Genomic DNA, 25,154 nt, shown 5'->3' on the forward strand with positions numbered 1-25,154 from the left:
GTCTGTGGCGAATGGCATAATCATAGGCAGATAAGGTCAGCGCCCAGCTTTGGACGCGGAATGAAGCGTTGGTATTGATAGCTTTGTTCTCGGAAAACAACGAAATGAGCGGTTTGTGATCGGTCTCTAATTCGAACCTCAGATCGAACAGGTATTGATGCATCTTTTTAACACCGTACACAAACGCTAAAGCTTCTTTTTCTACCATACTGTAGGCTCTTTCTGCTTTAGACAAACTTTTGGACGCGTACGCGACAGGTTGAAGTTTCTCCTACTCATTGGCTTGTTGTAAAACGCAACCAATTCCAGATGACGATGCGTTTACATGGGTCATAATGTACCAGCAGCAAAGCAGATTGGTGGCTTTCTCGAAAGCTCTGTCTTGCAATGCGCCCTACACCCAGTTGTTGCCTTTTCTCAATAGCATGTGCAGTGGTTCAAGTAAGGTGCTCAATTTAGGTAGGAAGTTACCAAAGTAGTTGAGTAGACCCAGGAACGAATGCAGCTCTGTCACGTTCTGCTGCTTGGGTGCATTCTTGATGGTTTTGGTTTTCACGTCAGTAGGTCTGGTGCCATCAGTGGCGATTTTCCTCCCGAGGAATTTGACCTCCGGTGCCACTTCAAGCATTTAAGTCTGAGTCCCACTCTGTCCAAAAGCAGTGGAACCTCTTCCAGGTTGTTCCGATGTTTCTTGGGGTCATGACTGGTGATCAGGATGTCATCTTGGAACACGACGGTTCTGGGAACGGACTTCAGTGGACTTTCCATATTCCTCTGGAATATTGCTGCAGCCGAGCGAATTCCAAACGGGCACCTGTGGTAAATAAACAGTCTTTTGTGCGTGTTAGTGCACGTAAACCTCTTCGACAACTCGACCAACTCCTGCATCATATAGGCCGACGTCAAGTCCAGTTTTGTGAACGACTTCCCTCCGGCTAGCATCGCAAACAAGTCATCAATCTTCGGTAACGGGTATTGATCTTGTTGTGTAGGCATGACTGTTCACTGTGTGATGTCTGTAACACTGTCTTGCAACATTGAATGTACTCTTGTACTGTACACACCTTACCGATACACTAGAGGGTGCTGTTGCTGGAGACCCAGGGGTTGCCTGCACACGGCAGGTAACCCAGTATAAAAAGGAACACACAGCTTGTTGTGGTCACTCAGGAGCTGCTAATAAACGACTGCAGGTCTGCAGTTTAAGTACCATACCCTGCCTCGTGGAGTCATTACTAAAGGTGCCTACATACACTACAGATCAGATCTTGTTTCAAAACCCTGTTGATCGTAGCCTTGTAGTCTCCACAGATTCTGACTGTGCCATCACTTTTCAGCACAAGAACCATGGGGCTGGCCCATTCATTAAATTCGACCGGTGATATGATCCCTTCACGCTGGAGCCTGTCCAGTTCAATTTCGACCTTCTCCCTCATCATATACGGCACTGCCCGAGCTTTATGATGGACTGGTCTTGCATCTGAGTCCACGTGGATCTGCACCTTGGCTCCCGTGAAGTTGCCGATACCCAGTTCGAACAGCGAGGGGAACTTGCTCAATACTTGGGCACATGTATCTTCCGCAGACGACAATGCCTTGATGTCGTTCCAGTCACATCTGATTTTCTGCAACCTGCTCCTGCCGAGCAGTGTTGGGCTATTGCCTGGAAAAATACACAGCGGTAACTCGTGAACTGCACCGTTATACGACACATTAATTTATGCACTGCCAATCACCTTTATCAGTTCTTTGGTGTACGTGCGCAGCTTGGTGTTAACAGGACTCAGCCTGGGCCTCACAATCTTAGTATACCACAGCTTATTAAATGCCCTCTCGTTCATGATCGATTGATTCGCTCGTGTCCAGTTCCATCGATACCGGTATCCCATTAAACTTCACCTTAATCAAAATTGGTTTACTCTTGGTTATGAAAGAGTACAGTCCATACACTTCCTCCTCTGGCATCTCGGATTGTGTATCCGGATCTGCGCTAGTCTGACTCTCATCCTCCACGTGGTGCATAGCAGCTTGCTTGCTCATCTGCGGACACTTGCACTGGAGATGCCCCACTCTCACACAGCCTTTGCAACTATATTACTTAAATCAGCACTGCTGGTGCCGATAATTGCCCCCACAACGCCAACACGGAAAAGTTGGATACATTCCCGCTGGCGGAGTTTGGGCAGCCACAGGTTTCGCGGAACGCAGTCGGATAGGCCCTGCCATCTGCCGCTCTGCCAAATGCCGAATCATTCGCGAACGCAGCCGGATAGGCCGTGCCTTGTACCACTCTGCCGAACACCGAATCAATCACATTTACAGTACTTGCCGAGGTTCAGTTCTTCACCGCTATTTGCTTTAAACTCCTGTCCGTTGTCATACATGATTGAGCGATCTGGATGGCACTTTTTAAATTCAACTCCTCCACCGCCAGAAGTTTGCGCAGGATCACCTCGTGGTTGATACCGATAACAAAGTCCCGCAGCATGTCTGGCTTGAGGTGCTCCCTTACCAATGTACACAACTCCTCGTACGTTTTCTCTGTTGGATCACTCGGCATGAGCAGATTCTTTATCAGACCGTAGATCTTTGAACCGCACACAGTGAGGAGCATGGCCCGGCGCCGATCTGCATCGTCGACCCCCTTCATTTTGTTAGCCACAAAGTATTGGTTCAAACAGCTCACAAAGTCTGTCCAATCTTCTCCCTCCACGAATCACTCTAAAAGTGCAATCATGCTCATTTTGCAAACAAAGGTTCTTGTATTCACGTCGCCAAATGTTATGTATGCAATAAAGGTATAAACTGAGTACTGTTTAACTGAACAAGGTACACCCTTGGCTCTGCTTTATTACGGCCCAAAGGGCCTGACTCACAAAATAGCTGGCCTTTTATACCAGAGCAGCACCATGTGCGTGCTGCTCAGTGGCCTCCAACAATGACACCATCTGGTGGCTACAAACAACATGACACTGCCCCAGTGTCCCTTTCAGTCTCGCTCTCTGCCCCAGTCTCTCTCTCTCTCTGCCCCAGTTAGTCTCTCTCTCCCTGCCCCAGTCTCTCACTCTCCCTCCCTCTCTCTCTGCCCCAGTGTCTCTCTCTCTCTCCGCCTCTGCCCCAGTCGCTCTCTCTCTCTCTGCCCCAGTCTCTCTCTCTCTCTCTCTCTCTGCCCCAGTCCCTCTCTCTCTCTCTGCCCCGGTCTCTCACTCTCCCTCCCTCTCTCTCTGCCCCAGTGTCTCTCTCTCTCTCTCTCTCTCTCCGCCTCTGCCCCAGTCGCTCTCTCTCTCTCTGCCCCAGTCTCTCTCTCTCTCTCTGCCCCAGTCCTTCTCTCTCTCTCTGCCCCGGTCTCTCTCTCTCTCTCTGCCCCAGTCTCTCTCTCTCTCTCTGCCCCAGTCTCTCTCTCTCTCGCTCTCTGCCTCTGCTCCAGTGCCTCCCTCTCTGCCCCAGTTGCTCTCTCTGCCTCTGCTCCAGTGCCTCCCTCTCTGCCCCCGCGCCTCCCCCCCTCCCCAATCTCTCTCTCTCTCTCTGCCCCAGTCTCTCTCTCTCTCTGTCTCTGTAAAGTCCTTACTCTACAGTATGAAACCACACGAGGCACATTCTGGGGACAAGGTCACTCTTTATTCACAGGACTCCAAAAACGATGACCCCGTGTGGGACCTCCCTTTTTATATCTGTGTGATCAGGTAAGGAGTGTCTCCCACAAGTTCACCCCTTGTGGTCAAGGTGTGTATCTAGGTTGAGTGTATACAGTGGTGTTACATTGTGTTACATACATGACATCACCTCTTCCCCCCCTCCCCCAATTGGGATCTCAGGTTTAGTCTTTCAGGTGGTCTACGCTCCCTCGTGGAGTGCCGCAGTTGGGGCTCTGGTTGTTGGACATTGACGCGAGTGTCTGTCACCTGTGGTGATTCCGGCCTGTCCGGGCTGACTGCAGGGACTGTGCATTCTTCTGATTGCTCTTGTTGCTCGTTCACTGACGGTGTTGTGAGCTCCATCACATGGTCTTCTTCAGGTTCCTCCGTGTCGATGCTGAACCTTTTTTATAAAACTTGGTCCAGATGCTTACGGCATATCTGACCATTGTTGAGTTTTACCACGATGACCCTGGTCTCCTCTTTGTCAATTACAGTGCCCTCAAGCCATTTGGGCCCCATGGCGTGATTGAGGACGAATACAGGATCATTTATTTCTATACATCTCCCCCTCGAATGTGTGACTTGCGCTTGCCCTCAACTATGTTGGTCAGGACTGGGTGAATGAGGGACAACCGAGTTTTGAGTGTCCGTTTCATTAGTAACTTTGCGGGCGGGACCCCCATGAGCGAGTGCGGTCAGGATCTATAGGCCAGCAGGAGACGCGATAGGCGGCAGTGTAGGGAGGGTCCTTGAATCCTGAGCATACCTTGCTTAATGATTTGGACCGCACGTTCCACCTGGCCATTGGAGGCCGGCTTGAACGGTGCAGTCCTGACATGATTGATGCCATTGCCCGACATAAACTCTCGGAATTCGTAGCTTGTGAAACATGGGCCATTATCACTAACCAGGATGTCCGGCAAGCCATGGGTTGCAAAGATCACACGTAAGCTTTCCACGGTGGTGGATGTCGTGCATGAATTCAGAATGATACACTCGATCCATTTCGAGTACGCAGCTACCACAATAAGGAACATCTTTCCCATGAACGGGCCCGCGTAGTCTACGTGAATGCGTGACCATGGTCTGGTGGGCCAGGGCCACGGGCTGAGCGGGGCTTCCCTGGGGGCATTACCCAGCTGGGCACACGTCGTGCACCTGCGAACAGTATTCCAGGTCTGAATCAATTCCAGGCTACCAAACGTGTGACCGGGCAATGCCTGGGTGCTCGCTGTGGAGTTTCCTGATGAATGCCTCTCTGCCCTTCTGTGGTATAACTACCCGGCTGCCCCATAGTAGGTCGTCGGCTTGGATGGAGAGCTCATCCATCCTTCTGTGGAACGGTCTGACCTCCTCAGGGCATGCTCTGTGTACGGGCGCCCAATCCCCAGTCAGGACAAATTTCTTAATCAGGGATAGGAGGGAATCTCTGTTTGTCCAGATTTTGATCTGGCGGGCTGTGATGGGGGAGCCTGCGCTGTCAAAGGCATCAACAACCATGACCATCTCAGCGCTTTGCTCTGCTGCCCTCTCAGTGGTGGCCAGTGGAAGCCTGCTGAGCGCGTCAGCGCAATTTTCAGTGCCGGGCCGGTGCCGGATGGAGTAGTCATAAGCAGCCAGCGTGAGAGCCCATTGCTGTATGCGAGCTGATGCGTTGGCATTGATAACATCCCTGTTGTCAGACAGCAAGGCTAATAGCTTGTGGTCCGTCTCTAATTCAAACTTCCGACCAAAGAGGTACTGATGCATTTTTTTTTTACACCATAGAAACATGCAAGCGCTTCCTTCTCGACCATCCCATTTCCCCATTCTGCTCGAGTGTGCGACCTGGAGGCATAAGCCACAGGTTGTAGTTGACCCTCAGCGTTGCCCTGCTGCAATACGCACCCAACCCCATAGGATGATGCATCATATGTCAGAACCAGTTTCTTACAGGGGTTGTACAGGGTCAATAACTTGTTTGAACAAAGTAGGTTTCGTGCCCGATCAAAAGCCCGTTCCTGACAGTCCCCCCAAAACCAATCGCAACCCTTACGCAGGAGCACGTGTAGTGGCTCCAAAATGTACTCAAGTTCGGCAGAAAGTTCCCGAAATAGTTCAACAGTCCCAGGAATGAACGCAACTCCGATGTGTTGCAGGGCCTGGGTGCTCGTCCCATCTGCAGCAACCTGCCCAGAAACTCAACCTCAGGAGCCAAGAACACACATTTAGACTTCTTGAGTCGCAGGCCTACCCGGTCCAGTCGGAATAGCACCTCCTCCAGGTTGTGGAGGTGTTCCTCGGTGTCTCGACCCGTGATGAGGATGTCGTCCTGGAATACGATCGTTCCAGGAATAGATTTAAGCAGGTTTTCCATTTTTCGTTGAAAAATCGCGGCTGCTGATCGAATGCCAAACGGGCACCTGTTATAAACGAACAGTCCCTTGTGCGTGATGATGGTGGTCAGTAGTTTAGATTCATCGGCCAGTTCCTGGATCATATAGGCTGAAGTGAGGTCCAACTTGGTGAACAGTTTGCCGCCTGCCAGCGTGGTGAAGAGGTCCTTCGCTCTCGGGAGCGGGTATTGATCTTGAAGGGACACCCGATTGATGGTGGCCTTGTTGTCGCCACAGATCCTGACAGAGCCATCCGCTTTTAGGACGGGAACGATAGGGCTCGCCCAGTCGCTGAATTCAACAGGCAAGGTGATGCCCTCTCTTAACAGCCGGTCCAATTCGCTCTCTATCTTTTCCCGCATCACATATGGCACCGCTCTGGCTTTGTTGTGCACTGGCCTGGCATCCGGGGTGATGTGTATCACTACTTTAGTGCCTTTGAAAGTCCCAACGCCTGGTTGGAATAGTGAATCGAATTGTTGCAGGACTTGTGAGCACGAACTTCGCTCCACAGATGCATTGCGTGAACATCCCCCCATTTCCAGTTCATCTCGGCTAACCAGCTCCTCCCCAACAGTGCGGGACCATTGCCCGGGACAATCCAGAGCGGCAGCTGATTCACTAACCCATTGTGTGTAACAGCCAACACTGCACTGCCTAGCACCGGAATGATTTCTTTAGTGTAAGTCCGTAATTGTGTCTCAATACGTGCTAAATTGGGTCTACTGGCTTTAAGTGGCGATAGCTTCTCAAATTGCTGAACGCTCATGAGTGACTGGCTGGCCCCAGTGTCCAGCTCCATGCGTACTGAGATACCGTTTAATAAAACCCTCATCATCATTGGTGGCGTTTTGGTGTATGAAATGTGAATATTCGCCACATGGACCCGCTGAACCTTGGCGTCCATCGATTTGCCCCAAAAGTCATCCTGCCTCAAAGAACCCTCTTCTGGTCCATCCGCCTCATATTAGTCTGGTTGCAGACTTCCTGCACATTCGAGCTAAGTGGCCACTGAGATTGCAGTTCCTGCAGACAAACTGTTGAAATCTGCAAGATCCAGCTGAGTATTTTCCCCCACACCTCCAGCATGAGTTAAAGTTTTCACTGTTGGGAACAAAGGGACTATGGCCAGGCATTCCGCGCTGACTGTCCCTTTGACTGCTCTTAAGTACCCTATTAGTGGGTGTCAATGGTCCCATCCCGGGTCGCATTGTCCACTGTGATGGCGTGAATGTCCGTTCAGCCTGCCATTGTCTCTGTTGAAGTCCTACTCTGGGATCTATTGCTGCCTGGGGAGTGTCGGACTGCCCCTGCCTGCCTACGGGGCTCTGAGTCACATTGATGATGTTGACTCCCTGATCCATCCCCGCGTTGGAGGCAGAATTGCGCACATATATTATTTTCGTCTCTTCCTCCCCCGCCATGAAAGTTTGAGCTATCAACGCCGCCACTTCCAAGGTCAAATCCTTGGTCTCAATTAATTTACGGAAAATTCTCGCATGACCGATGCCCTCGATAAAGAAGTCCCTTAGAATCTCCCCCCTGCAGGCGTCTGTGAACTTAGAGGCTGGCCAAACGCCGGAGGTCCACTACGAATTCCAGTATGCTCTGTCCTTCACGACGTCGGTGGGTGTAGAATCTGTGTTGGGCCATATGTATGCTATTCGCCGGTTTGAGGTGCTCCCAGATCAATTTGCTGAGTTCTTCAAAGGTTTTGTCCGCCGGCTTTGCGGGTGCTAGTAAGTCCTTCAGGAGCGCATAAGTCTTTGGTCCACAGCTGGTCAAAAGATGAGCCCTTCACTTGTCGGCCGCTGCATCCCCCAGCCATTCTTTCGTAACGAAGCTTTGCTGAAGCCTCTCGACAAAATCGTCCCAGTCTTCCCCAACACAGTACCGTTCCTCTGTGCTACCGGTGGCCATTCTCGTGGTTCATGAATTCCCGTTTCTCGTCACCAATGTAAAGTCCTTACTCTACAGTATGAAACCACACGTGGCACATTCTGTGACCTTAACTCTTTATTCACAGGTACCTCCAAAAACGATGACTCTGCGTGGGACCTCCCTTTTTATACCTGTGTGATCAGGTAAGGAGTGTCTCCCACAAGTTCACCCCTTGTGGTCAAGGTGTGCATCTAGGTTGAGTGTATACAGTAATACAGTGGTGTTACATTGTGGTTACATACATGACTCTCTCTCCCTCTCTCTGCCCCAGTCTCTCCCTCCCTCTCTCTGCCCCAGTCTCTCCCTCTCTCTCTCTGCCTGCCCCAGTCTCTCCCTCTCTCTCTCTGCCCCAGTCTCTCCCTCTCTCTCTCTGCCCCAGTCTCTCCCTCTCTCTCTCTGCCCCAGTCTCTCCCTCTCTCTCTCTGCCCCAGTCTCTCCCTCTCTCTCTCTGCCCCAGTCTCTCCCTCTCTCTCTCTGCCCCAGTCTCTCCCTCTCTCTCTCTGCCCCAGTCTCTCCCTCTCTCTCTCTGCCCCAGTCTCTCCCTCTCTGCCCCAGTCTCTCCCTCTCTCTCTCTGCCCCAGTCTCTCCCTCTCTCTCTCTCTGCCCCAGTCTCTCCCTCTCTCTCTCTGCCCCAGTCTCTCCCTCTCTCTCTCTGCCCCAGTCTCTCCCTCGCTCTCTCTGCCCCAGTCTCTCTCTCTCTGCCCCAGTCTCTCCCTCTCTCTCTCTGCCCCAGTCTCTCCCTCTCTCTCTCTCTCTCTCTGCCCCAGTCTCTCTCTTCGAAGGCTGCGAAAATGTTCATGTAAATAATCACAGCGCTATTCTCACCAAAAGTTCTGAAGATAACCCAAAATCCCTAGATGCAGCTCCAGCTCCAGGCTCGAGCGGCAATGAGCTCCACGTGGATCATGGTTCAGCCTCACTTCCGGCTTGCTCATATATCGTACTGCGTATGCGCGACCGAATCAAGCACACATGCGCAAAAAGGGGGCGGAGTCCATGACGCGTATGCGCAAAAGGACACAAAAATGTTCGTGCACATAAATCACTCCATTCTTATTTACTTCGTTCCATATTCCTTCATACCCGTGCCTAAAAAATAAATCTATCAATCTTAGTTTTGAAATTTTCAATTAACCCGCAGCCTCAACAACTTTTGGGGAAGAGTGTTCCAGATTTTCACTGCCCTTGTGTGAAGAAGGGCTCCTTGACAGCCTAGCTCTAATTTTAAGGTAATGCGCGCCCCACCCCGCCCCCCCCAACCAACGAGAGGATATAGTTTCTCTCTAATATTATTGTATCAACAGACTGTCCCACAAAATGGTAGGATGCAGGTACAAGTCCTTGATTCCACTATGGGAAATCACCAAAACCATCGAGAGCCCCCAAAATGACCAGAACAAGCAGAGAATAAGAAATTCCCCACAATGAGATTAAATTTCGATCTCTCTTGGCTGTGGAGGAGAGTGTGCGAGAGAGAGAACACAAGAGAATGAAAGAAGGAATCTCTTCTGGCTCTGAAGCATCCTGTCCCCGTCCAGCCATATTGACAGGGGCCCCCATTGGAGTTATTGCTCCACCCCCATGGAGCATGTTTCCAGCAAACCCCCTGCCCCTCTTCCTCACCCCGAGGTAGTTCTCAACCATTCCCCAGGTCCCATTTCAGTCCTTTCTCTCTCATTCCCTCCCCATCTCTAATACCCCTCCTCTCCCCATTCCCCTTCCTCTTCACCTAATCATCCCCCTTCACCATCCCTCTCTCTCCTTCTTCATGTCTTCCCTCTTCCTCCTCCTCTGCTTGGTCCAATAATGCCTCGTGTCATGTATTCAACTATCATTGTAACCCATGTATAAGCTGACCTAAGTTGTACACCTTGAGAACATTGACCACAAGGGGGTGAACTTGTGGGAGACACTCCTAACCTGGACTTTCTGGTATAAAAGGGGAAGCTCCACCCACCTTCATCACTTGAGGTCTTGGTAATAAAGGTAACTGGTCACAGAGTGATCTTCTCTCAAGTATGGGCCTCGTGTGCATTTATATTGTATAGTAAGGACATATCATTGGCGACGAGAAACTGGGATTTAAACCATGGCCACTAGCAGCGCAGAAGAGAGGTACTGTGTTGGTGATGATTGGGACGACTTTATTGAGAGACTACAGCAAAGTTTTGTCACTAAGGAATGGTTGGGACAGGGATTCGGCCGACAAACGCAGGATCCAGAACGTACTCCCTGATGAAGGACCTTCTAGCGCCAGAGAAGCCGGTGGACAAGACGTTCGAAGAGCTCAGTCAGTTGATCGGGGAACACCTTAAACCAACGAGCAGCATGCACGTGGCGAGACACCGGTTTTACACGCACCGGCGGCGAGATGGACAAAGCGTTCCAGACGTCGTGGCAGATCTCCGGCGACTGGCGAGCCTATGTAAGGTCCCAGATGCATGCAGAGCGGAGTGCTGCAAGACATTTTTATTGAGGGCATCGGGCCGCTGGGGTTTTCAGGAAACTGATTGAGACCAAAGACTTGACCTTGGAAGCGACGGCTCTGATAGCCCAGACATTTATCTCAGGGGAGGAAGAGACCAGAATGATGTATGATAAAAATCTGGGCTCAAATGCGGCAAACAACCAGGGAGTCAACATTGTTAACGTGGCACACAGTTCTCTCGGCAGACAAGGGCACTTGGACATGCCCTAGCATGTAGTTGAACCCAAAGGGGAATTCAACAGAAACAATGGCTAGCTGAACGCCGATTCATGCCATCGCAATGGACAATGCGGTCAGTAATGGGGCCATCAACACCTGTTCATGGTGCGCTTAAGGACAGTTACAGAGACAGTCAGAGATGATCGACTGGTAATGGACCTTTTGTTTCCAACAACGGGGCCTCCAGTTCATGCTGGAGATGTGGAGGCGAACACCCAGCCAGAGCTTTCAGGTATCAGCAATATACCTGCAGAAACTGCAACGTCAGCGGTCACTTGGCGCGTATGTGCAGGAAGCACGGGCCCAATGTAAGCCCTACGAGGCCAAATGAATACTGGGGGAAATCGCTGGACGCTGAAGTTCAGCGAGTTCATGTGGAGCACATATACAGTTCATATATCAGGACGCTGATGAAAGTGCTCCTCAATGGCATCCCAGTATCAATGGAGGTAGACACAGGGGCCAGCCAGTCCCTGATGAGTATCAAACAGTTCAAAAGGTTGTGGGTGTCCAAGGCCAGGAGGCCAAAATTGTTGCCGATTGATGCACAGCTACGGACATATACAAAGGAGATCATTCCGCTGCTAGGCAGCGCCACGGTAATCGTGACCCACAAAGATTCGGAGAACAGGTTTCCACTCTGGATTGTCCCGGGGGACGGTCCTGCACTACTGGGGAGGAGTTGGCTTGCTGTCATGAACTGGAAATGGGGCGATGTCAATGCAATTTCTTCTGTGGAGCGAGTATCATGCTCACAGGTCCTGGACAAATTTGACTCATTATTTCAACCCGGCATCGGCACTTTCATGCGGGCTAAGGTAGTGATTCACATAAACACGGACGCCAGGCCAGTACACCTCAAGGCCAGAGGGGTGCCATACGTGATGCGGGAAAAGATAGAATGCGAATTGGACCGCGTGCTGAGGGAAGGCATCATCTCGGCAGTCGAATTCAGCGACTGGGCGAGCCCAATCGTGCCGGTGCTCAAGGTGGACGGGTCGGTCATGATATGTGGCGATTACAAGGCCATCAATCGGGTGTCACTCCAAGACCAGTACCCGCTACCGAGAGCGGAGGACCTCTTTGCGACGCTATCCGGTGGCAAACTATTTTCAAAATTGGACCTGACCTCAGCTTACATGACCCAGGAGCTGGCGAGTGAGTCGAAGAAGCTGACCACTATCACGACACACAAGGGGTTGTTCGAGTACAACAGATGTCCATTCGGCTGCCGCGATCTTTCAGCAAAATATGGAAAGCCTCAAGTCGATTCCAAGGACGGTGGTTTTTCAAGACGACATCCTCATCACGGGTCGTGATACTGAAGAACACCTTCACAACCTGGAGGAGGTGCTACGCAGACTGGACCGGGTAGGGCTGTGACTGAAAAAGGCAAAGTGTGTCTTCTTAGCTCCAGAGGTAGAATTTCTGGGGAGGAGGGTAGCAACAGACGGGATCAGACCTACTGCGTCCAAAACGGAAGCGATCCAGAGAGCACCCAGACCCCGTAAAACGACGGAGCTGCGTTCGTTCCTGGGGCTCCTGAACTATTTTGGCAACTTTCTTCCCAAATTGAGCACGCTGTTAGAGCCGCTACACGTGCTCCTACTCAAAGGTCGCGATTGGGTCTGGGGGGACAGCCAGGAAAGGGGCTTTTGATAGAGCACGCAATTTGTTATGCTCCAACAAACTGTTAACGTTATATGACCCGTGCAAGAACCTTGTTTTAACATGCGATGCGTCGTCCTATGGGGTCAGCTATGTGTTGCAGCATGTGAATGCCAATGGTCAGTTACAGCCCGTAGCTTATGCCTCCAGAAGTCTGTCCCAGGCAGAAAGGGGCTACGGGATGGTAGAAAAGGAAGCACTAGCATGTGTATATGCAGTAAAAAAAATGCACCAGTACCTGTTTGGCAGGAAATTTGAGCTTGAGACAAATCACAAACCCCTAACATCCCTTTTGGCCGACAACAAGGCCATAAATGCGAATGCATCGGCCCGCATACAGAGGTGGGCACTTACGTTTGCCGCCTATGACTACACAATTCGGCACAGAACGGGCACTGAAAACTGCGCCGATGCACTCAGCAGGCTCCCTCTAGCCACCACTGAAGGGGCAACTGAGCATGATGCTGAGATGGTCATAGCTGTTGAAGCTTTCGAAAGCGAAGGCTCACTTACGACAGCCCATCAGATTAAAGTCTGGACAAATAAAGACCCTCTACTGTCTTTAGTTAAGAAATGTGTCCTGAATGGGGACTGGACAGCCAGGTACGGGGCATGCCCTGAGGAATTTAAACCGTTTCATAGGCGCAAGGATGAACTCTCGATTCAGGCCGATTGCCTACTGTGGGGAAACTGAGTAGTCATGCCCCAGATGGGCAGAGAGGTGTTTATCAGAGAACTTCACAATGAGCACCCGGGCATCGTCATGATGAAGGCAATTGCCAGGTCACACATTTGGTGGCCAGGGATAGATGCAGACCTGGAACTTTGTGTTCGCAGGTGCAACACGTGTGCTCAGCTGGGCAACGCACCCAGGGAAGCCCCCCTTAGCCCCTGGCCCGCCAAGCCATGGTCACGCATCCATGTGGACTACGCAAGTCCTTTCATGGGAAAAATGTTTTTGGTTGTAGTAGACGCCTACTCCAAATGGATTGAGTGTGCCATTTTAAATTCAAGCACATCCTCTGCCACGGTAGAAAGTCTACGTGCAATGTTCGCCGTCCATGGTCTACCGGATGTCTTGGTCAGTGACAATGGCCCGTGCTTCACAAGCACTGAATTCCAGAACTTCATGGCAGGCAATGGCACCAACCATGTCAGAATGGCACCTTTCAAGCCGGCCTCAAACAGCCAACGGAACGAGCAGTGCAGATAAGCAAACAGGGGATGCTCAGAATCCAAGGGGGTTCCCTACAAACCGCTTATCACACCTCCTGTTGGCCAATAGATCCCGATCACACTCGCTCACAGGGGTTCCACCCGTAGAGCTGCTAATGAAAAGGACGCTCAAACCAGGTTATCCCTTATACACCCTACTATGAAAGAAATTGTTGAGAGCAGGCATCAGTCACAATGTGACTACCATGACAGGAATGCGAGGGCACGATAAATTGATGTCAATGACCCTGTTTTTGTCCTTAATTACGCTGCAGGGCCCAAATGGCTTGCAGGCACTGTGATTGCCAAAGAGGGGAATAGGGTTTTGGTAGTTAAACTTACCAATGGACAAATCTGCCGCAAACATGTGGATCAAACTAAAAGGAGGTTCAGCAACCCCATAGAAGAAGCAGAGGAAGAACACGACGTAGAGTTTACTCCACCACAGGTGACCGAACACCAGAACCAAATGGAGGAGAGCCCAGTCACTGTGGGCAGTTCGGACAGGCCTGAGGCACCGCAAACAGCAGACACTCAGGCCAGTGCCCAACAACCGGAGCCCCAACTCAGGCGCTCTGCAAGGGAGCGTAAACCACCAGAGACTTAACCTGTGATCCCAATAAGACTTTGGGGGGGAGGTGATGTCATGTATTCAACCAGCATTGTAACCCATGTATAAGCTGACCTAAGTTGTATACCTTTTGAACATTGACCACAAGGGGGTGAACTTGTGGGAGACACTCCTAACCTGGACTTTCAGGTATAAAAGGGGAAGCTCCACCCACTTTCATCACTTGAGGTCTTGGTAATAAAGGTAACTGGTCACACAGAGTGACCTTCTCTCAAGTATGGGCCTCGTGTGCATTTATACTGTATAGTAAGGACATATCACCTCGCTTAACCTAAAGTCTGCATTTGTTCCCAAATCCCCGTGGACAATCCCACCGGCAAATGAATAGTTTTTTTTAAATTACAAAAACAAGAAACAAACATTTGGCCATTACCGTTCAAGAAAGTTTTCTGTGCAGACATGTTTCTTCCATTCAGTCAATACCGAGGCATGACTCATCAGTTTGCATGTAGAAAGCACAGTCCCTGTCATAAATAATTTAGACCATTATCATTCTTTTTAAACAATGAGATAAAAAATTTAAACATCGCAAATTCTAGAAATCTGGAAAAAATATGGAAATATACTGCAGGCCCAACAAGATTAAAAAATAAAAAACTAAGTAGCTTCAAATTTCTCTTATAATTTGTGCTGTGGAAAGCCAATAAGCTAAACTATCAACCATTAACTGTCTGCTTCCTGTCCTTCAACCAACTTCCTACTCATACATTCTCTGTATTACGATAAAAATACATAAGATTTCAAATGATGAAATAAAAAGTTATATAAATAAAGGGTGACTTCAACTCACCCATTACAAACCAGAATCACCCCAATGAAATGCATACAATGAATAACAGAACTAGTAAGTGTCATGTACAACTCTTTCCTAACACAATGGAGTCCAAATTGTCTTAGGGATCACCTGGCCATCAGCTTGTGAGCACCATAATAGAAATATATGATTTGAAGGCTAGCATCAACGGAAGGAGGAACATATTAAAATAAAGCATTGCAAAGAGATAACTCAGGGCAGGAACATTTTTAAAGTATTCAATATGCAAAAGCAGCTAAACACCCCAAAAAATAAATGAGCAGTCCTTAATATTGATAAATAGACCAATTAAAGTGAAAATAAGACAGAAAGATACTATTCCTTACAGGGAAAAAAAGAGGATGAAATGTGGGAGTAGTATAGGAAACAGTTAAAATAGATTAAAGAAGGCATTACGGTTGCAAAGAGAGCACTAGAGATTAAATTAGCAAAGAATGTTAGATATAGGGATGTAACAATAAGAAAGTAGATTGGAAGGAAGTTAGAACTCAAGAAAAATGATGTAGTAATTCAAGATGAGGGAAAATAATAGAATTACTTACTATCTTCTTGAAGTATTCACTAAAATGTAAGAAGTGACTTGCTATCCAACTACTGTAGAAAAAAATATCCTAGTGTGAAATCAGATATGGAGGAAGTATTTGCTAAATTAAAAGAACCAAATACTAGTGAATTCCTTGGTGAACCAGACAATGGGATTTCTGGCTATATTCAAGAAATAATTATTGCGTGTTGGAGTTAATCCACAGGATCAGAAGCAAGAAAATATAGTACTTATGTTTAAAAAAAACGGGAAAAAATCTGACCCATGCAACTAAAGACCATTAACTGAACAACAGGTAAAATAATGGAAACCACTCTACGATGCAGGCTGCGTGAATGTCTGTGTAGCAATAGCTTGTTAACAAACAGCCAGGGAAAGCCAATGAAAGTATTTATCTTACCTCACTGAACTTGATCACATCAATTTTATTGGATCTAACCCAAGCAGCAGTGTCCCATTGAAAAGAGAGAAGAAAATCTAATGAGGCCAGTCATGACAACTCTTTTAAATTATACAATTAAACCAAGTGCCCCTTTGTTAAAGAGGCACAACAACTAGAAACTGCAAACTAACCAAAAATGTTTAACAAAACCTTACAAATCAAATCAAAATTTGGTTTCTGGGGGTAGTAACGCACTCCAGTCCCTCCGGTGCCCATCTGAAGGCCTCGAATCTAACGGTAGACACCGCATGCTCCATCTCCAGGGACAGCCTGGCGGGCCAGTCACTACATACAAGAAATGCTACTTCCTGCCAGCTAATCAAAGTACAATTGACAGTGGATGTGGGGAAGTCCACAATCCACTGACACAGGAAGCCTGGCACTGATAAACAACATGGAAGCATGGAAGAATAAAAGTGCTGACTTGGAAGCAATGTTGTGATTCTCCTATGTTATGTTTTTATGTTCCTGTCCAGCAAGTGAATTAACATACAACAAAAGTCAAAGAAAAAATGGCATACCTCGAGTCCATGGCCTCCTGTAAATATCATTATTGAGTCTACCTTGATAACAGTATTTGTCAATATGATCTAGGTGATGAGGTGCTGGAAGTAGTAACCAGTTTACTGTAAGCTTCTGTCTGGTCAAAGCCTACACAGGTAACAACAAATCATTAACATGACAAGTGCAAACATTTTATCAATCATGGAAATTAAATTAAATGACCTAACTAAATCACATCAATTTTAAGTATGTAAACAACCTAATGCACAGGATACAGCTGTGCAAGGAGTCACTCATTAAAAGAAAAAACTTGCTCGCGGCCTTCTGCGAGAGGTGGGCACCGGAGGGACTGGAGTGCATCATCACCCCCGGCAACCAAATTTTAATTTGATTTAAGATTACCGTCAAAAGTTAATTTGTTTAACGTGTCGGTTTTGGTGCCCCCCTTTAAACATCATCATCATAGGCAGTCTCTCGGAATCGAGGAAGACTTGCTTCCACTCCTAAAGTGAGTCCTTTGGTGACTGAACAGTCCAATACGAGAGCCACAGACCCTGTCAAAGGTGGGACAGACATTCGTCGGGGGAAGGCGGGGGGACAGGACTGATATGTCGCATGCTCTTTCCGCTGCCTGCGCCTGACCTCGTCACGCTCACGGAGTTGAGGCTGAAAGGGCTCAAAGCCCTCCCAGATGCACTTTCTCCACCTCAGGCGGTCTTCGGCCAGGGTCTCCCAGGTGTCAGTGATGATGTCGCACTTTAACAGGGAGGCTTTGAGGGTGTCCTTGTAACGTTTCTGCTGCCCATCTTTGGCTCGTTTGCCATGAAGGAGCTCCGCGTAGGGCAATTGCTTAGGGAGTCTCGTGTCTGGCATGCGAACTATGTGGCCTGCCCAGCGAAGTTGATCGAGTGTGGTCAATGGTTCACTGCTGGGGATGTTAGCCTGGGCGAGGACACTGATGTTGGTGCGCCTGTCCATCCAGGGGATTTGCAGGATCTTGCGGAGACATCTTTGGTGATATATCTCCAGCGACTTGAGATGTCTCCTGTACATCATCCATGCCTCTGATCCATACAGGAGGGCAGGTATTACTACAGCCCTGTCGACCATGAGCTCGGTCGTAGATTTGAGGGCCTGGTCTTCGAACACTCTTTTCCTCAGGTAGCCAAAGGCTGCACTAGCGCACTGGAGGCGATGTTGATCTCCGCATCAATGTCTGCTCTTGTTGATAAGAGGCTCCCGAGGAATGGGAAGTGGTCCACGTTGTCGAGGGCCGTGCCGTGAATCTTGATGACTGGGGGGCAGTGCTGTGCGGCGAGGACAGGCTGGTGGAGGATCTTTGTCTTACGGATGTTAAGCGCAAGACCTATGCTTTCATATGCCTCGGTAAATACATCGACTATATCCTGAAGTTCAGCCTCAGAATGTGCAGACGCAGGCGTCGTCTGCGTACTGCAGCTCAACGACAGAGGTTGGACCTGGCCTGGAGCCGGTGTAGGTTAAACAGCTTCCCACTGGTCTGTAGTTTAGTTCCACTCCAGCAGGGAGCTTGTTGACTGTGAGGCGGAGCATGGCAGCGAGGAAGATTGAGGAGAGAGTTGGAGTGATGATGCAGCCCTGTTTGACCCCGGTCGGACATGGATTGGGTCTGCATTGGAACCGCTGGTAAGGATCATGGCCTGCATATCGTTGTGGAGCAGACAAAGGATGTTGACAAACTTTTGGGGGCATCCAAAACAGAAGAGGACGCTCCATAAGCCCCCACGGTTGACAGTATCAAAGGCCTTTGTAAGATTGAAAAAGGCCATGTATAAGGGCTGGCGCTGCTCCCTGCATTTTTCCTGCAGCTGTCGCGCTGCAAAGATCATGTCCGTTGTGCCCCATAGGGGACGAAATCCGCACTGTGATTCCGAGAGGAGCTCTTCGGCCACAGGGAGAAGACGGTTGAGGAGAACTCTAGCGACAACCTTCCCAGTGGCTGATAGCAGGGAGATTCCCCCTGTAGTTGCTGCAGTCGGACTTGTCCCCTTTTTTAAAGATGGTCACGATCACTGCATCTCTGAGATCTCCCGGCATGCTCTCCTCCCTCCAAATGAGAGAGATGAGGTCATGTATCCACGCCACCAGTGCCTCTTCGCCATACTTTAGTGCCTCAGCAGGGATTCCATCCGCACCCGTAGCCTTGTTATTCTTGAGCTGTTTTATGGCTTTGCCTACCTCGTGCAGTGTTGGGGTTTCACTGAGGTGGTGGCGGGTCGCATGCTGCGGGTTGGAGTGGAGAACATTCGAGTCAAAGGCAGAGTCTCGATTGAGGAGATCTTCAAAATGCTCCTTCCAGCGGGCCCTGACAGCCTCGGTGTCCTTGATGAGTATTTCCCCGTTCTTGGCCAGAAGTGGGGTGGGGCCTTGGGAGTTTGGACCATAGGTGGCCTTGACTGCAATGAAGAATCCTCGCATATCGTGGCTGTCAGCCAGTTGTTGTATCTCCTGTGCTTTCTCCATCCACCACCTGTTCTTTAGGTCCCGGGTTTTGTTTTTGGACCTCAGCCTTGAGCCGTCTGTAACGTTGCTTTGCATCTCTTGAGCTGGGTTGTTGCTTGAGACTCAGAAATGCTCTGCGCTTACGATCTATTAGTTCTTGAATCTCCTGATCGTTTTCATCAAACCAGTCCTGGTGTTTTCTGGTTGAGTGACCAAGTGTCTCTTTACAGGCACTGGTAATAGAGACCTGGAGGGCAGACCAAGCGCTGTGGGCATTCAGCATCTCAAGGTCATCAAGGCACGCCAGGTTAGCTGTGAGGCGCTAGCTGTATAGGGCTCTCTTAGCTGGGTCTTTAAGTGCCCTGGCATTAACTTTTTTGCGGCACTGTTTCTGCTGTCCCCTCCGCTTTGGGGCTATGTTGATGTCGATGATGGATCAGATTAGGCGATGGTCCGTCCAGCAGTCGTCAGCTCCTGTCATGGCACGGGTGATGCGCAGATCCTTGCGATCCCTGGCTCGGACGATGACATAGTCAAGCAGGTGCCAGTGTTTGGAGCGAGGGTGTTGCCACGATACCTTGTATTTGTCCCTCTGGCGGAACAGGGTGTTGGTGATGAGGAGTTCTTGTTCTAGACATTTTGTCAGGAGTAGGGTACCGCTGGAGTTGGCTTTCCCTACCCCCTCTCTGCCAATCATGCCACCCCAGAGGGCTGTGTCTTTGCCGACCCTGGCATTAAAGTCACCTAGGAGAATCAATTTGTCGCCCATGGGGACGCGGGACAGGGATGTCTTGAGTTTGGAATAAAAAACCCCTTTAGCCTCATCCGTTGCATCGGGTGTTGGGGCGTGTGCACCGATGACTGTGGCGCATTGGTTCTGGGATAGGGTAAGGCAAAGAGTCATGAGGCGTTTGTTAACCCCACAGGGGGAGTCTTTGAGGCAGTCGACCAGTTCATTTTCGATGGTGAAGCCGACTCCATGAAGGCGGCATTCTTCCTTTCCAGAAAAAGGTGTAACTTCCACCATGTTCCTTGAGCTGGCCTTCCCCTGCCCGCCGGGTTTCGCTTAGGGCGGCGATGTCAATGTCAAAATGTCTAAGTTCCCGGGCAACTATGGCGGTGCGCCGTTTCAGCCTGTTGCTTTTGTAATTGTCCATGAGGGCCTTGACGTTCCAGGTCCCGAACTTCATATTAGCAAAGTGGAAGATGCCTGTGCATGAGTTCTATTAATGTGGGGTGGCCGCTGCACACCGACAACCACACGGGCTTAGCTGAGCAAGGTCTTGGTCCAGTGGCAAGGGAGTCTAAGACGACTGAAGACCAGGCAATGCTGTAGAAGTCTAATTGTCTACGGGAAGGTGCTGGCCGCTAACCCGTCGCCGAGTAGCGCCATTGATGGTAGATGGCCTGAGGCTTGGGGCAGGCATTAGGACGGTCAGCTGTCTGCTGGGGTTCCGAGGGGTGTTTTGGAAAGTTTCTTCCAGGGTTAAAGATTTCCCCAAAGGTTTCCAAGTTGTTTTAAAAATTTAAGAGTTTAAAAGTATTTCCGATCAGGGGGCTCTTGATTTACAGATGCAACTTAAAATAACATTTTTAAAACTTTTGTGTACATAGCATCTTATCACACCTGCAGGACATCCCAAAGCACTTTACAATCAATTAATTTATTTTTGAAGTGAAGTAATTGTTGTTATGTAAGCAAGCAATTGTGCGTTCAAATCCTTAGTGGGGCTTAAACCCAGTCTTCCAGCTTTGAGGTAAGAGTACTGTCATGTTTGTAATCTTCACACAACTGTAACCTTTATGTAACAACACTGTACACTGTATACACCTGAGTAATGCACACCTTGACCACAGGGGGTGAACTTGTGGGAGACACTCCTCACCTGGTCATCCAGGTATATAAAGGGAGGTCCCACGGAGGGACTTCACTTCTTGGTCCTGGGAATAAAGGTTCAGGTCACACAGTGACCTTGTCTGCAGTACATGCCTCGTGTGATTCTATAGCAGGGTGTAAGGACACCACATTTGGCGACGAGAAACGGGAATCAACAACCCACGAGGATGGCCCCGGTAGCACAGAGGAATGGTACTGTGTCGGTGAGGACTGGGACGACTTCGTTGAGAGGCTCCAGCAGAGCTTAGTCACGAAGGACTGGCTGGGAGAGGAAGCGGCTGGCAAGCGGCGGGCACATCTGCTGACCAGCTGTGGATCCAAGACGTATGCGCTGATGAAAGACCTGCTCGCACCCGAGAAGCCGGCGGACAAGTCCTTTGAAGAGCTCAGCACTTTGATCGGTGAGCACCTCAAACCGGCGAGCAGTATACACATGGCCCGGCACTGGTTCTATACACACTGGCGTCGGGAGGGACAAAGCATATCGGACTTCGTTGCGGACCTTCGCCGTTTGGCCAGCCTCTAAGTTCACAGACACCTGCAGCGGGGGGGGGGAGGGGAAAGAGATGTTAAGGGATTTCTTCATTGAGGGCATTGGTCATGCCGGGATTTTCAGGAAGCTTATTGGCTTATTGAGACCAAGGACTTGACTTTGGAAAGGGCAACGTTGATAGCCCAGAACTTCACGGCAGGGGAAGAGGGAACCAAGATCATTTACGCGCGCAGCCCTGGTCCCAATGTGGTGATGGACCAGGGAGACTCAAAACCCCGCAGGCAGGCAAGGGCAATTCGACACCGCCCAGGCAGCAACAGACTCTAGGGTGGGCCAGCAACAGAGACAATGGCAGGGGGATCGGCAATTCACGCCATCACAAGGGACAATGCGTCCCGGGATGGGACCATTGACACTCAGTAACAGAGTGCTCAGGAGTAATCAAAGAGACAATCAGAGAGGAATGCCTGCTAACAGTTCCTTTGTTCACAACAATCTCAGCTCATGCTGGAGGTGCGGTGGCAGACATACTGCAAAAACCTGTAAGTTTCAACAATTTATCTGTAGAAACTGTAACTTCAAGGGACATCTGGCCAGGATGTGCAGAAAGCCCATAGTGAGGCTAGTTTACGAGACAGAGGAACCAGACGAGGGGTCTGCAAGGCAGGGTGATGCTTGGGGCCAAGCAATGACGCTGAAGTCTAGAGGGTTCATGTTGCAGACGTCCACAGCTCGTATACCAAAACGCCACCTATGATGATGAAAGTTCTATTAAATGGCATCCCGGTACGCATGGAGCTGGACACAGGGGCCAGCCAGTCACTTATGAGTGCCCAACAATTTGAAAAACTATGGTCACGCAAAGCTAACAGGCCCAAATTGGAACGCATTGATACGCAGCTACAGACGTACACCAGAGAGATCATCCCAGTACTAGGCAGTGCAAACTTGGTGGTCACACACAATGGATCGGAGAACCAGCTGCCACTCTGGATTGTCCCGGGGAATGGTCCCGCGCTCTTGGGGAGGAGCTGGTTAGCTGAGATGAACTGGAAATGGGGGGGGATGTGCATGCCATTTCATCTGTGGAGCGAAGTTCATGCTCACAGGTCCTACAGAAATTCAAGACACTTTTTCAACCAGGTGTCGGGACTTTTAAGGGTACCAAAGTAGTGATACGCATCACCCCGGACGCCAGACCAGTGCACCACAAAGCCAGAGTCGTGCTGTATGTGATGCGTGAGAGAATTGAGAGTGAGTTGGACAGGCTGCTAAGAGAAGGCATAATTTCGCCTGTTGAATTCAGTGACTGGGCAAGCCCCATCGTTTCTGTCCTTAAAGCGTATGGCTCGCTCAGGATCTGTGGCGACTACAAGGCCACCATCAACCGAGTGTCACTACAGGACCAATACCCGCTTCAGAGAGCAGAAGATCTTTTTGCCATGCTGGCAGGTGGCAAGCTGTTCACCAAGTTGGACCTCACTTCAGCCTACATGACTCAGGAACTGGCTGAAGAATCCAAGCTTCTGACCACCATCACTACGCACAAGGGGCTATTTGTTTACAACAGGTGTCCATTTGGCATTCGTTCAGCGGCCGCTATCTTCCAGAGGAACATGGAAAGCTTGCTTAAATCCATCCCTGGAACAATCGTATTCCAAGATGACATCCTAATCACGGGTCGAGACACCGAGGAACACCTCCGCAACCTGGAGGAGGTGCTACGCCGACTGGACCGGGTAGGCTTGCAATTAAAAAGTCCAAGCCCCAGAGGTCGAGTTTTTGGGCAGGAGGGTTGCTGCAGACGGGATACGGCCTACCGAATCCAAAACGGAGGCGATCCGTCGCGTGCCCAGGCCTGGCAACACATCAGAGTTGCGTTCATTTCTGGGACTATTGAAATATTTCGGGAACTTTCTGCCGAACTTAAGTACATTGCTGGAGCTGCTACACGTGCTCCTGCATAAAGGTTGCGATTGGTTTGGGGGGACAGTCAGGAACGCGCTTTCAATCGGGCGCGGAACCTGCTTTGTTCTAATAAGTTATTGACCCTGTACGACCCCTTGTAAGAAATTGGTTTTGACATGCAATGTATCATCCTATGGGGTTGGGTGCGTGTTGCAGCAGAGCAATAATGAGGGCCAACTCCAACCTGTGGCTTACGTCTCCAGGTCGGTCTCCCAAGCAGAAAGGGAGTACGGGATGGTTGAAAAGGAAGCACTCGCATGTGTCTACGAGGTGAAAAAGATGCACCAGTACCTTTTTGGCAGAAGGTTTGAGTTAGAAACAGACGACAAGCTGTTAACATCCCTTTTGTCCGACAGCAAGGCGGTCAATGCCAATGCGTCAGCTCGCATACAACGATGGGCTCTCACACTGGCTGTGTATGACTACACCGGCCAGGCACCGAAAATTGCGCTGACACGCTCAGCAGGCTCCCACTGGCGACCACGGAGGAGGCGTCGGAGCAAAGCGCGGAGATGGTCATGGCCGTTGAGGCTTTCGACACCGCAGGCCCCCCTATCACAGCCTGCCAGATCAAAATCTGGACCAACAGAGACCCTCTCCTATCCCTGATAAAGAAATGTGTCCTGACTGGGGATTGGGCGCCCGCACACGGAGCGTGCCCCGAGGAGGTCAGGCCGTTCCAGACGGATGGACGAGCTCGCCATTCAAGCTGACTGCCTGCTATGGGGCAGCCGGGTAGTCATGCCCCAGAAGGGCAGGGAGGCATGCATCAGGGAACTCCACAGCAAGCACCCAGGCATTGTGCGAATGAAAGCCATTGCCCGGTCACATGTACGGTGGCCGGGAATTGTGCACGACGTGTGCTCAGCAGGGTAATGCCCCCAGGGAAGCTCCACTCAACCCGTGGTCTTGGCCCACCAGGCCATGGTCACGTATTCACGTAGACTACGCGGGCCCGTTCATGGGGAAAATATACCTGATTGTTGTCAATGCATACTCGAAATGGATCGAGTACATCATATTGAATTCGTGCATGACATCCACCACGGTGGAGAGTCTGCGTACGGTCTTTGCGACCTACGGCTTGCCGGACATCCTGGTTAGCGATAACCACCCGTGTTTCACTAGCTATGAATTCCAGGAGTTTATGTCGGGTAATGGTATTAAACATGTCAGGACAGCACCGTTCAAGCCGGCTTCCAATGGCCAGGCGGAATGTGCGGTGCAAATCATAAAACAGGGCATGCTCCGGATTTAAGGACCCTCCCTTCAATATCGCCTCCTGTTGGCCTATAGGTCCCGCCCGCATTCGCTCACGGGAGTCCCACCCACGGAACTACTTATGAAACGCACGCTTAAAATGCAGCTGTCCCTCATTCACCCAGCCCTGTCAGACATTGTTGAGGGCAAGCGCCAGTCCCAAATCGAGTGCCATGATCACAATGCAGTGGGGTGATGCATAGAAATTGATGACCCTGTATTTGTTCTCAATCATGCTTTGGGACCCAAGTGGTTTGAGGGTACTGTAATTGGCAAAGAGGGGACTAGGGTCATAGTGGTCAGACTTAACAATGGGCAGATATGCCGCAAACATCTGGACCAAGTAAAGAAAAGGTTCAGCATGGACACTGAAGAACCTGAGGAAGATCATGAGATGCTACCCACACCACTGCCAGAGAACGAGCAACAAGAACATTCACCAGCATGCACAGTCCCTATGGCCAGCCCGGAATCAGCTCAGGCGACAGAGATGCATGCCAAGGCCCAATCACCAGAGCCCCAACTGCGGCATTCCACGAGAGAGCGTCGACCGCCTGAAAGACTCAATCTTTGACC

The 25,154-nt window shown here is 50.0% G+C and overlaps 1 protein-coding gene across 8 annotated transcripts in view; it reads right to left on the bottom strand.

Moving 5' to 3' along the window:
- Positions 1-25,154, bottom strand: part of LOC139269036 (protein shortage in chiasmata 1 ortholog) — a 259,103-nt gene that overhangs the window by 221,762 nt on the left and 12,187 nt on the right. For 4 of the 8 annotated variants that reach the window (XM_070888020.1, XM_070888064.1, XM_070888013.1 and 1 more), the window contains 2 exons: positions 16,497-16,626; positions 14,549-14,639 (listed from right to left, as the gene is read on the bottom strand). In XM_070888020.1, the coding sequence (XP_070744121.1) occupies positions 14,549-14,613 (65 nt within the window). In that variant the 5' untranslated portion in view covers positions 14,614-14,639; positions 16,497-16,626. Of the gene's footprint in view, positions 1-14,548; positions 14,640-15,531; positions 15,584-15,933; positions 15,968-16,496; positions 16,627-25,154 lie in introns of those variants that run through there. The other 4 variants (XM_070888039.1, XM_070888030.1, XM_070888046.1 and 1 more) reach the window with 4 other exon arrangements.

The sequence above is a fragment of the Pristiophorus japonicus genome, chromosome 1, assembly GCF_044704955.1.
Source record: "Pristiophorus japonicus isolate sPriJap1 chromosome 1, sPriJap1.hap1, whole genome shotgun sequence".
NCBI classification, from domain to species: Eukaryota; Metazoa; Chordata; class Chondrichthyes; family Pristiophoridae; genus Pristiophorus; species Pristiophorus japonicus.